The sequence below is a fragment of the Megalobrama amblycephala genome, linkage group LG14 (genome assembly GCF_018812025.1).
Source record: "Megalobrama amblycephala isolate DHTTF-2021 linkage group LG14, ASM1881202v1, whole genome shotgun sequence".
Lineage (NCBI taxonomy): Eukaryota > Metazoa > Chordata > Actinopteri > Cypriniformes > Xenocyprididae > Megalobrama > Megalobrama amblycephala.
This window is the reverse complement of record NC_063057.1, coordinates 30,518,447-30,530,807: the sequence shown is the minus strand read 5'-3', so window position 1 is coordinate 30,530,807 and position 12,361 is coordinate 30,518,447. Positions and strand designations below refer to the sequence as shown.

Here is a 12,361-nt window from a genome sequence, read left to right as displayed (position 1 = left end):
CTAATGGAGAAATTTTATTAAAGTACTCGTTTTTGTCTACAAAGCAGAATAAAAAAAACAAACATTGTATATCAGTGATGATACACTAGCATAAAAGTTCTGTGTAAACAATTTGTCTAAGAAAGACAAAGCATTTACGCTCAAAAGCGCTCTGTTGAAATGTAATGAAGTATACAGTTGTGTAATTGTCAGGAAATTAACACAGAGAGAGGATCCAAGTGCAAGTAAAACAGGATTTATTGACAGAATACGCTGTACAATAACTTCACTCCAAAAGGGCAGTCGTTGCAGTAACAAAGACGAGCTGACGCGGTGGTGTGTTGAAGCAGATGAACCAGGTGGCGCAGGGCTGCAACGGGTATCAGAAGCCAAGGAATAATCCAACCCAAACGCGGGCACAAGACGAAGGTCCAGAACCCCAGGATAACAGGAAGTGAAACACAGAACACGACAGCGGGACAGCCTGCAACGAACTGACAAAGACGCCATGTAGACACGCACAAGATAAAGCACACACAGAACAAGACACGGCTGGCAGCACATCACAATCAATCAGGTGGGTGACACCCACACAATCAGTAACCAGGCAACACACACCACAACCACACGAGGGCGAGTAAGTGAACCCATGAACCGTGACAGTAATGAAGTTTGAAGTCATCTGTTACAGGTGAGGCTCCCTCTCCACTTCCTCCGGATCATCAGAGGGAGCTCTCACCAGAATATTGACTGTTGCCTTTGGACTTCATTTCCCATATTCGTGTGATTGCGCACACACCTGCAGTTCATCTCACACACACTATTTAAGCAAGACACACACATCACCACCATCGCAAAGTCTTGATTTTCTACGGTGGACATTTCTGAGCGTTTCTTTGTGGATTCTTATACTGTGTTTGATCTTGGACTGTTTTCCTGTTGCCTGATTCTCTGCTGCCTGCCCTGACCTTTTGCCTGTTTCCTGGACTGTGTATGTTTGCCGCCTGCCTCGACCTAAGCCTGCCCCTGTTTACGATTCAGTTTTGTCTCCGCCATTGCCATTGCTGTGATACGACCCTGTACTATTTGACTCTGGTTAAAATAAAGCTGCAGATGGATCCTCACTTCACTGACTCTGCGTTACAACATCAACCTAACCAGTTGCGACATCTATTTGTCCTCTTCCTTTTAGGTTTCATTGCATCTTGTAAGCCACAGTAGTGACACATCTTTGACAGATCATCTACATTCTAGATGATCTGAAAACACAAATGCAAAAAAACAGCGGTTCGGAGCACCAAAGTCACGTGATTTCAGCAGTTTGGTGATTTGACACGCGACCCGAATCATGATTCGATACGTTGATTCATTTATGCTCCGAATCTTCCTGAAGCAGTGTTTTGAAATCGTCCATCACTATATAAGTCGTTATTTTGTTTTTTTGGCACACCAAAAATATTCTCGTCGCTTTATAATATTAATATTGGACCACTGTACTCACATGAACTGATTTAAATATGTTTTTAGTACATTCATTTGTGTTCTGAAGATGAACAAAGGTCTTGCGGTTGTGAAATGACATGAGGGAGAGTAATAAATTACATTATTTTAATTTTTGGGTGAACTAACCCTTCAAACCTACAGCACCTATTAATATTTATAAGTTTTTGTACAGTTCAGTTTTATTCATAAGCTATGGAGTCAAAAACATGCCATACAGTTTTGCAAAAGAATAAATTATTGCAAAAGAAAAAGTATTGAGCAAAAAAAATTGTTTTGCAAAGAAAAATAAAGAATTGCAAAAATCAATGACAGCTGGAAAATAAGCTTGTGAACTTTGATCCTATTTTATCTCCGCAACAGATATTTTCCATGGTCACACTTACTAATTCATTTGCAACACTCAGTATTTCACAATATTACTGTTTTTGCTGTATTTTGGATCAAATAAATTAAGCCTTGTTGAGAAGAAGAGACTTAAAACATTACAAAATCTTACCGTCTAAAAACTTTTGACCAGTAGTGTGTATAATATATATAATATATAAAAACACACCACAAGACAGCATAAACAATACAATTTAAGACGTTTTTAATCTTGTCATGGTTTATGTTCACTATAAAAGCAGAAGAAATGGATTATTGTGTGTCTAATCTAAATCTAAAGAGCTGTAAACCTGTCTCAATTCTTGTTGTGTGTGCTGTTTAGTGATTGTACTGTAGAACCGTTTTAAGGAAGTGTAGTAGAGGTTAATGGACAAGGCAGTGTAGATTACTGTAGGTTAGTAGCAACTGTGCTTTGAACCCATTAGTCTGAATAAATGACCTGTGCATGGATTTTGGATCTTATAGTTGTCTATTGTGCTTTTAATCAAAGAACTACAGTGACTGTACAAAAAAATAACAGAAATTGACAGCCAAAATGATAATATCTGTTGTGTGATGCCTTGTATAATATGACACTGTAGATAGTTATATATATAATTATAGCTGTTGATGAAGCCTGATTTCTGTTTTAAGATAATGCTCTCAGACTCGGAGGATGACCGTCCAGGTACTTCGGACCATGTTCGACGCAGAACTGGTGTTACAGGATCGTTTGGTTTATTAAATATTTTCTATATGTACTCATACTCAGAATTCATTGACATGTCTGTGAAGTTCTCTGATGATGCTGGCTTGTTGGAAGAGGGTCTTGATACAGGTGGACCAAGAAGGAAACTTCTTACTTTACTATTGAGCCGTCTGCAGAATCTGCCCTTTTTTGTTGGACCCCCAATAGACGCTATATACCTGGTATATAATTCAGCTGGTGTGTATTAAATTTAAAAAGTTGTTTGTTTTATATGTGAATAAAAGCCTTAATTCAGTCTGTTCATCATATAAAGCGATCGAGTTTCTTCAGAATGCTGTTTGATAGTTTGGCTTAAAATATTGTGATATCATATTAGAGTTCATTATTGAGATATGTATCAAATTGTGACATGAACGTATCGTTATACCCCTAATTTAGCCTGTATATGTTAGCAATAAAGAAAAGATATCTTGTTATTTAATCATTACCTACTGCACCTATTAATATTTGAGTCTTTGCAGTTCAGTTTTATTCATAGGCTATGGTGTCAAAAACATGCCATATATTTTTGAAAATAAAGTATTGCAAAAGAAAAATTAAGTATTGATAAAAAAAAATGTTTTGCAAACAAAAATAAAGAATTGCAAACAGGGGTGAACTATGCAGGGATGGTGCTTCATCATACTTGAACTCAAGATATAGAATGATTCACTTCCTTCATCAACTTTATATCACACCTAAGTTTAATAATAAAAAATAATAAAAATTCACCTCTGCTTTAGATGTGGAGTGGATGAAGAAACATTTTTACATTCCACATGGACCTGTCCATTTGTTCATTTATTTTGGCAAAAAGTATGCAAAATTATCACTGATATTCATGGAGTCAATTTTCCAATGGATCCAGAAGTATGCCTATTAGGTAACTATAACAATTCTAATCTTCAACAGGTTTACGCCATAAAACTTACATAAATTCCGCTAATAATTGCTAAGAAGTACATTGCAATGAAGTGGAAATCTGATGCTGCTCTCCCCATCAGTTTGTGGCTATCTGAGGTTAACAACAGTACACCCTTGGAATAATTAACATACTGGTTAAGGAATAAAAGTAAAGTGGTTTATCAAATTTGGCAACACTTTATCAGCTATATCTGGAAGACACTTCAATAGAACAGATAGTCTCTTTTTGATTTAAATATACCCTGTACGTAACATTACCCTGCAACCATCTTAATAGAATTTTTGTATTTTTGCTTTTGTTTATTTGAGGTAATTTATAATTTCTTTTCCCTTTTTTCTCATCTTGTGTCTCATTATTACATGTATAATGTGTTTTATGTTACAGTTCAAAAGCAAGAAAAGAATTGCAAACAATAAGATATAATTGATTGGTTTCTACAGTCACTTTTAAAAGAACTCAAGTTCAGAGACCAGTGGCGAGGCTACAGAAGGGCCAGGGCGGCACTGGTCCACCCAGATTGATGGCTGGCCCACCCAATCAAAGGTGCCAGAACGTTTAGTTTATTTCCAGACACTACTTTGGTTACTTTTGATAACTATCCAAACACTACATAGCTTTGAAGATCTCTGCTTTCAACACAAGTTTTTCCAGTAAAAAGCTACTTTTCCCCAACGATTAGCTATGCAGCACAGCAGTCTCTGTTTTTAATGTCACATTTCTATACTGACGAGCGAGCTGAGGTAAAACAACCAACTGTCGACTCTATCTCATTTTGCATGTTTTTGTGACAGATTGACTTTTAATAGAAATAAATATTACAATCTACTTTAGTTACAATAGTGTTAACTAAGGTATCACTTACCAACATTTCGTCAATGCTCAAAATATGAAACAAATAAACATTCCTTTTCTAAAGCTGGACCACCAAGATTCAATGTGCCGATTGCTCATTGATGTACCAAACATCTGACTTCTTGAGCCAGCATGGTACTCTCCATGATGATGATGGAGCGTGCACTGTATCACTGCCATTGTCCTATTTTCGGTTCTACAGTCAGTTCATAGTCTTATGCTGCATTCACATCCAATGCGTATCACGCGTCTACTTGGACCCTTGAACATTTTGAAGTCAGATGCGCGTCAAATTCGCTCTATTCGCGCATCTAAACAAAGTGTGTTCAGACGCGAATTCGCATCAAGGGAGGGGCTTCCATCTCTTTCTGCACAGATCCTCTGAATAAACACATCATCTCGTCAGTTGGAAACTAAGAGCGGCAATTTAACTCGGTTATGCCGGTCGGCTTTTGCTAGCGAGCAGGCTATCAACGGCTAAAATCATGCAAAGCGTTTTACAACTTACTAGATTGTCCGATTTCCTCGCTTATCCTCTTCCAGGCAAGGTCCTTTTTATTCCTGTCTCGATAAAAATATGATGACACATTATAGAGCTCAGGGTGGCCACACACAGCTACTATTATCTTTGTTCTGGTCTCCAGCGCTGATCACGTCAAACACATTACTACCAAAGCAGAGTCTCTGATTGGTTAACGTGCCTCGAATATTTGCCAAAGTTCAGATTTTTCAACTCGGCATCATTCACGCATCAACGCCCGATTCGCGCCACGCCATTCGCGCCATGCTAGACGCTTTATTCGCGCCGTAGGACGTCTAGATGCGCGTTTACATTGACTTAACATGTAAATCAGACGCTCCAGACGCGTTCAGTGTGAACGCAGCATCAGTGGTACAATGCCAAGGCGTTGTAAACAGGACGTGAAGTTGAGTGCAATAACAGCAGGGTTATTGTTAGTGGGCCCACATGTTAGCTAGGGGACAAGTTTAGAAAGACCATCAATACATCCGAATATACCGAACACATGGCTTTAGTTTATCGTATCCATCAACATAGATAGTTCGGTCCCATGGGGTGGTAGGTACGTTGAACAAATCTACCAAGTGTCCTCTGTTCTGTCCCTTGTGGGTTAAGATCTTGCAGCAACCACATAACATCATCACGTTTAACATGCAACTTGTTTCTCTGCACAAGTGCTAACCACATCTGTCCTGGTCCACGCAGCTCTGATCTTATTGCATTCCTTACATTGTTTATCGGTGAATAGTTTTTTTCACTTTTTAACAGCATATCCACAGTCACGGCGTATGAATGTCCATCATCAAAGTAGTGCTTAATGCATTCCATTTCTCGCCAGTTAAAACGTTTTCCTAAAACTGATGGACATTTAGCTATGTACATGAAACAAAAGTTGATCACTCAATTTCTTACTTCCTGTTTAGCTTGAATGACAGATGTCTCGTCCAATCAGTGGTAAGTATATCATTCTCAAATGATGCCTACCTTTTCCATTATTAATGACTTTTCATTGTTTTCTGACTTGCTATTTTGTTTTCAGATTTGTCGTTGTGTTTTCTAACTTATTTTGTCTTTAGACTTGCCATTGTGTTTATAATTTGTTGTTTTGTTTTTTGGATTTGTTATTTTGTTTTCTGAATTAGGGCCCCCTATTTGTTCTCCTAAGGAGATTGATTCTTCTTCTTCTTCTTACAATTATTTATTTTCGTCAAGGTTTTGGGGGCTTCTGGGGCCCTTAATGTGCTCAAAAACTCAGAATCCATGGCCATTAGGGCCGGGCCAAAGCCGGTACATAGGCGTGGCAGGGGGGCTCTACGGCACACCCTTGAATGCAATCTGAAATCATGGGTACATACTAGCACATATATAAACTTGGTACACATCTCATCAGGCCAAACACCTTTCACACTCTATGTCTTCAGCTCCACCTAACAGGAAGTTGGCTATTTAGGGTGCATTGGAAAACGAAAGCTCTGGAATTTTCTATACTCCTCCTAGGGGATACATCTGATCACCTCCAAACTTGGTCAGCATGAAGCCAAGTAATAAAGGATGCTAAATTGCGAGCAAATTTTGATATCTCGAAAGGTTTGGCTGTGCCATTGAAACAAATATATGGCAGAAAATAGAGAAACAGTGTCTTTTAACTTCTGCATACATTAGCCGTGTCTCATTTTGAATGCTGCGTCCTCCGAAGGTCGCATTTGAAGGCTGTATACATCATCAAGGCAGTCTCATTTAGGAAAAGTAACCATTAGATTGAAAAGTAAGAAAGAAATTACAGTATTTTACACCTCACGAAGAGTAACAGTCAATTTTATTAAGGTTACTTTCCCTAAAGAAAATATCCTTGATGATGATTGCAGCCTTCAAATGCGACCTCCGGAGGACGCAGCCTCCAAAATGAGACGCAGCTATTGACTGATTTGGATGAAACTTCAGCTGTGGGTTCGTTGTACGAGGCTGATCACACGGATATGACTATTGTGAGTCAAAGTTATAGTGCCACCAAGTGGCAGCAGAAAGTATCACTTTTCAAAATGCTTTGAAATCACCCTCTTATTTTTATCCAATTTATTTCTGTATAATGTCAAAACAGGGCAGATGTAGACTTGTAACAGGATTCGTTATATCTTAAATACTGTTGCTATGGCAACACATCAAACTTTAATTCTGTCATGACAACTCTCGGGAGATTGGTATTGTAATTGAGATTGGCATGGTAATGGATATGACAATGTTAATGTATTTGGTCTTGGCGGTATTGATCTGCTACGCTGCAGAGCAAGTACTGAGACTTGCTACTGCCAATACATTCACAGACATTGCTGTGAGCATGTAAGTCAAGCTGCTGCTGCTGCTCATGTAACATGCATGAATTAACCCCCCAACAATGCAGGAAACAGAAAAGAGCAGAGCCTTCTTCAACACAAACATCTAAACAGATCACAACAGGTGTACAGTTAATTCCAATAAAGCTGTGGTGCTATTGTAGACACCACAACACTATACACTTGTAAAGCACTTTTCACCCTGCACAGGGTAATGGGAATTTAGACAAACACTACTGTACATGTGCTTTTGAGTAAGAAACAAGCTGCTGCATCGACAGATATGCATGAATCTATACATGATGACAGATAGGAAGGGAGAGAACAAACAAGCAGATCTATCGCCAAAACATGTACTGCAGTTTTTTTCATGGAACCACGTTTACTATCTATGTGCACCTTGGCTACCTTGCTGACTAGCTTAACACTTGTGATCTAAGGCTACGTGCCTTAATTATAAGTAATAATTAACAAAGGTAAAAACACATCTCACATTATGGTACAATGAAACAAGTTATTGTAAACTTTATCATAAGTGCAAATCCACTTTCAGAAAGTCCAGGGCAGTCTTGCTTGTGAAAAGTTGTAAATCAGGTTAATAATTAATAGTAGTAATAATTAGTACTATTAATAATTAATAATTACAAAATACAAAAATGTATTTTGGTTGAATATTTTAAAGTTGACAAGTTTTGTGCATTTATTCAGTTTTACATCTGCTGATGCAGGATGTTGTTGCATGTGGTGGTGGGGTGGGGTGGATTCAACGCAAGTAAATCAATCATCACAGAAATAAATGTCAACTTGTTCTTAAGTTAAATAAATTGTCGGGCACTTGCAATCAATGTAAATGGGGCAAGCAGTAAACATTAAAATACACACTGTTTCAATAGTATATAGCCACAAGGCTTAAACATTATATGTGTACATATCACTTACTAATTTTGTCTGATTTTGTATATTTACATCCAATGTTCTCTCTTTTTTTGTCACAACATAAAGCTGGTAAACCTGATAACTTTTGTAAGATATGAAAATTGATACCAGAGAGTGGTGTGACCATCTATATCAGAGGTCAAAAATATGATTATGATAAACAATTAACTACTTATTTACCTGAAACAATATAAATCAAGTACAAAGGACAGTAAATCAGGACACTTTAAAAGGAATATGAGAGGCTGTGAGGATGACAGAGCAAGAGCTGGAAACAAACATCAGTGAAGAATGAAGGGTTTAGTATGTATACTGCTGCTGTTGGAAACCTTTGTGTTTGTCGTCCAGCAGCAGGTAGATGGAGGACTCAATGAGAATGAGATCAGTCAACAGATCAGCTCTGAGGACGGAAGACAGAATCCACCTCAAACAGACACTTTGAGAGCTGAAGCTTCAACTGACAGCCAACAATACTACAATCTGTGCTTCCCTGACATCCATGCAGCACTGAGAGAACTGACCGCCACCATTAATGAGCAGCAAGCAAACATGAGAGCTTTAGAGACGCAACTGAGGAACGAGATGAACAAGAAAGATGAAGGTATCTCATCAGAACATTCACTCTTTTATCAATGATCCTCAAAGTAAAACTCCAATGCAATAGATTCTATAGTGTAAATGTTAGTGTAAAATTGAGGGCATAATATGTACATTGGTTTTTTTTTTTTATTATTACAATTAACAGTATAAATGTCATTTAACAGAATCTTTATTCCTTCACAGAAATTTCAAGTCAAGTGGAGGAGTTGAGAAAGGAAAATAGAGGTGAAAGTGTGCTTGAATGATGTTAAATTCAGTGTATTCATTCTCAGTGTAATACAGTAATATATCACAATATTGCTTATGTTTTTCAATAACAGACAGAGAAATAGCTTTTTCAGCTTCACTGCTGGAATCTGGCAGTGGATATATTGGTCCTTTTCCCACTACGACCACGCTAACCTACAAGAACGTCTTCACAAACATAGGGAACGCCTACAACCCAATTACAGGTAATTATCAATGAAATGGAGTCATAAAACTCAGTTTATAGTAATGAAAACCTTCTGCTCCATTCAGACCTCTCTGCAGTTGTGTAATGTGTAAAAGAGAATTAAATGATCTGCCATCTTTTAAAACTATTACACAGTGTGTTTGGTAATTGAGCAATCATACAGGAAACAGCTGATTCTGTTTCTCTTGTTATTTGATTTAGGTATTTTCACAGCCCCACTGAAAGGAGTGTACATGTTCAGAGTCTCTGTATATGGTTTTGGCCCAACTGCAGCATCTGCAGACATTGTTAAGAATGGAAAGATTGTGATTGCATCATATAATAATCAGGCTCAGAATACGTTAAACGCCTCAAATGGAGTTGTGTTGATCCTGGAGGTTGGAGATGTTGTCTATGTGACACTTTACTCTGGCAGGAGGATACATGATAGCCAGAATAACCACAACACTTTCAGTGGTTTCCTGCTGTTTCCCTTAAGATAACAGGAGATTTGAAGAATGTGATTCCAATAGTTCTGAACCTTCAGCGTATGATTTAAGGTTATTTTAAGATTTAAGAAATCATGAAGAATGATTAACATATGAACCTGTATTAATGAGGACTAATGTGTGTTTGAAATTTGCAAAAGATTACTGTATAGTCAGTATAATACACTATACTCATAAGTTCTGATCTGTCTATACATGTAAGTTTGTATAAAGAGCTTCAGCACTGAGGGTGTACTCACACTAGGCGCTCTGAACCGTGCCCGAGCACATTTGACCCCCAAAGCCTGGTTTGTTTGACTAGTGTGAACGCTCCAACCAGTTCCCGGCTGGTCGCGCTCAGGTGTGAGTACACCCTGAGACAGACAGGACCCATGAACATCATGTGACTCGAAAGTGTTTTGTTAAAGTAGTAAATCTAGAATGTTAATTAATACCTTTTTAAGTGTATCTTGTTATTGATCATTGATCTGTATCTCTTCATCCTACATAAATAAATAAGAGAATAAAGCTACATTGTGGCATTTTCTTTTCCTCTTATTTTCATGAATCTTTCCCCAACAATGATTTTCTTGAAGCACTCATGATATCATATTTATCAGTTCCACCTGGATTTTTTTGTGAAGACTGAAATGCCTGATTTTGTGGTGGCAATTTCCAGAATGGTGGGGATAATTTTCTTAAACCAAAACAGGCTCATTAGGCAAGCCGTTTTGATTCTCTGAGTAATGTGATGTCACATTACTCAAGCCCCGCCCAAGACCGCTTTCTGACAGTCCTGTATTACCATTGTATGCTGTCCGCCATTTTCTCCGCGCTCGAGCAGCTGTAGCGAAAACAATATCTGGTAAGTAATTGAGGTGTAGTCAGAAAAGGGTATTTACAACATGGGTTTATAAATGATCTGTGAGGTATTTCAAGCTGAAACTTAACAGACACATGAGACTTAAATTACATCTTAAAAAATTGACATAATATGGGACCTTTAAAATGGACAATATGACCAAAATCCTATAGACCAATGTTACTCATTGCGTGGCTCGCCAAGCTTTAATTTGTGTCTCACATGGCAGTAATTAATAGGGTGATATGACCTAACATGAAAATGAGCATGGCAGACAGAATGAGAGCATGCTGCAGTTCCATTTTTCACCACAGATTTACGTTGGAGATATGTGGGGCGCTGTAGGGCTAGAGAGGGCTTCACACACCCTCCAAGAGACCGGCTGCCCCACTTAGTATCATGAATACATGCCTGCCGAATCCATGCACTAAATTTGACCATATCCTGCTCACTTTATGAATTAAAATATTCTAGAAAATCCAAAAAAAAAATCTCAACCATGAACACTATAAAGAGGAAACAAAGAAACCACCTCTCCAATGAACATAATGCCTAACAAGGATTGTTGTTTTTTGTCTTCAAAATTTGAGCAGCCATTCCCAACCATTATAAACCTCGGAGGACTAAGGATATTTTTAAATATAAAAGTATGTGAAGTTCGCGGCTCCATTGTTGCGGTAAACTTGCACAACATTCTTGAAGTAATAATTTATAGATGTATGCTGGTCTGTTTTTGTAAAGACATTAACTTTACAATTTCACGCCTCTAAACGAACAGTGATTGGATTCGTTACATGTCAGTCAAACGTCCTCTTTGGCGGTCGTTGGCCAATGAAAGCTGTGATAGAGTCCAGACCTTCTGGCATCAGTCTGAAGGTCTAGCTACACAAGACTAGGTTTAAAGTAATCATCAGTTTAGTGTTTAACAGTTTGCGAATGACTCATAATTGTATCCTAATTTAGATACTTGGTGTTTGGTAACAAAGAGCCTACTTTGCATCAGCAACACTGACTAAATGACAAACTTAATTTATAAGAAGACAACTGATGGCTCCTGTATTCACAGCAACTAGTTTATAACTAATTAATCATTTTATTGTTAATCATAATCATAAATATAAATGCCACTGTTTTCAAGAACATTATGCAAATTGTTAAACTAGTTTGCCTAGGCTATTAAAAATAACACCAAACCTTAACATGAACAGTTAAAACTTTATGCAGAAATTGATTTTGTACCTTTTTCTATAAGGATCAATTTTCTGTTCTGTTTTCAAGAAGTCTGGGCAAACTACTGAGTAGGCACCAATCATAGGCCGAATTTTTATGATGTCATCATGTAGACAATATTTTAAAACTACAAAAAATACAAAACACTTAAGTATTTTAATACAAAATATGAAGCCATCAAATACAAATTACAAAACCTATTTTATATTTGAAATACATATTTGAAATACATGTATCATAAATACTGCCCATGCTGGTTTTTTCAAAAGCTTGTTGTTGCAATCCTTGTTAGGCATTATGTTCATTGGTGAGGCGGTTTCTCTGTTTTCTTCTGCTACCTTGCCTCACTTAAGGGTCATTTTCTATCATGTTCATCATCATACTACTTCTAGTAGTAACCCCTTTCTCCATTTTTACGCAAATTATTCACTAGGTTTCACAAAACTGAGTTCTTTGGGGGTTATTTCACAAAACTGTCGGGGAGCTCAAAAATTAGGCTGTCATCCTCTTGGTGGCATAACCGAAAACCTGCCATTAGAAGTCTTATTAAAATATTAAAAATAAAAAGACAGGTTAATAATAGATCATGACA

At 37.5% G+C, this 12,361-nt stretch overlaps 1 protein-coding gene across 1 annotated transcript; it reads left to right on the top strand.

Moving 5' to 3' along the window:
* Positions 1-8,398: 8,398 nt before the first annotated feature.
* On the top strand, positions 8,399-9,754 carry LOC125245147 (complement C1q-like protein 2). Its single transcript, XM_048155636.1, has 4 exons — positions 8,399-8,757; positions 8,940-8,981; positions 9,077-9,208; positions 9,412-9,754. The coding sequence occupies exons 1-4, from the start codon at positions 8,448-8,450 to the stop codon at positions 9,690-9,692; spliced, it is 765 nt and encodes a 254-aa protein (XP_048011593.1). The 5' UTR covers positions 8,399-8,447; the 3' UTR covers positions 9,693-9,754.
* Positions 9,755-12,361: the final 2,607 nt, after the last annotated feature.

What these genes read in the sequence shown, in the direction of transcription:
- LOC125245147 (XM_048155636.1), top strand. Translation starts at nt 8,448, where the DNA reads ATGAAGGGTTTAGTATGTATACTGCTGCTGTTGGAAACCTTTGTGTTT. An exon ending in GATGAACAAGAAAGATGAAG is followed by an intron (nt 8,758 to 8,939) that starts GTATCTCATCAG and finishes ATTCCTTCACAG; the next exon opens with AAATTTCAAGTCAAGTGGAG. An exon ending in CGCCTACAACCCAATTACAG is followed by an intron (nt 9,209 to 9,411) that starts GTAATTATCAAT and finishes TATTTGATTTAG; the next exon opens with GTATTTTCACAGCCCCACTG.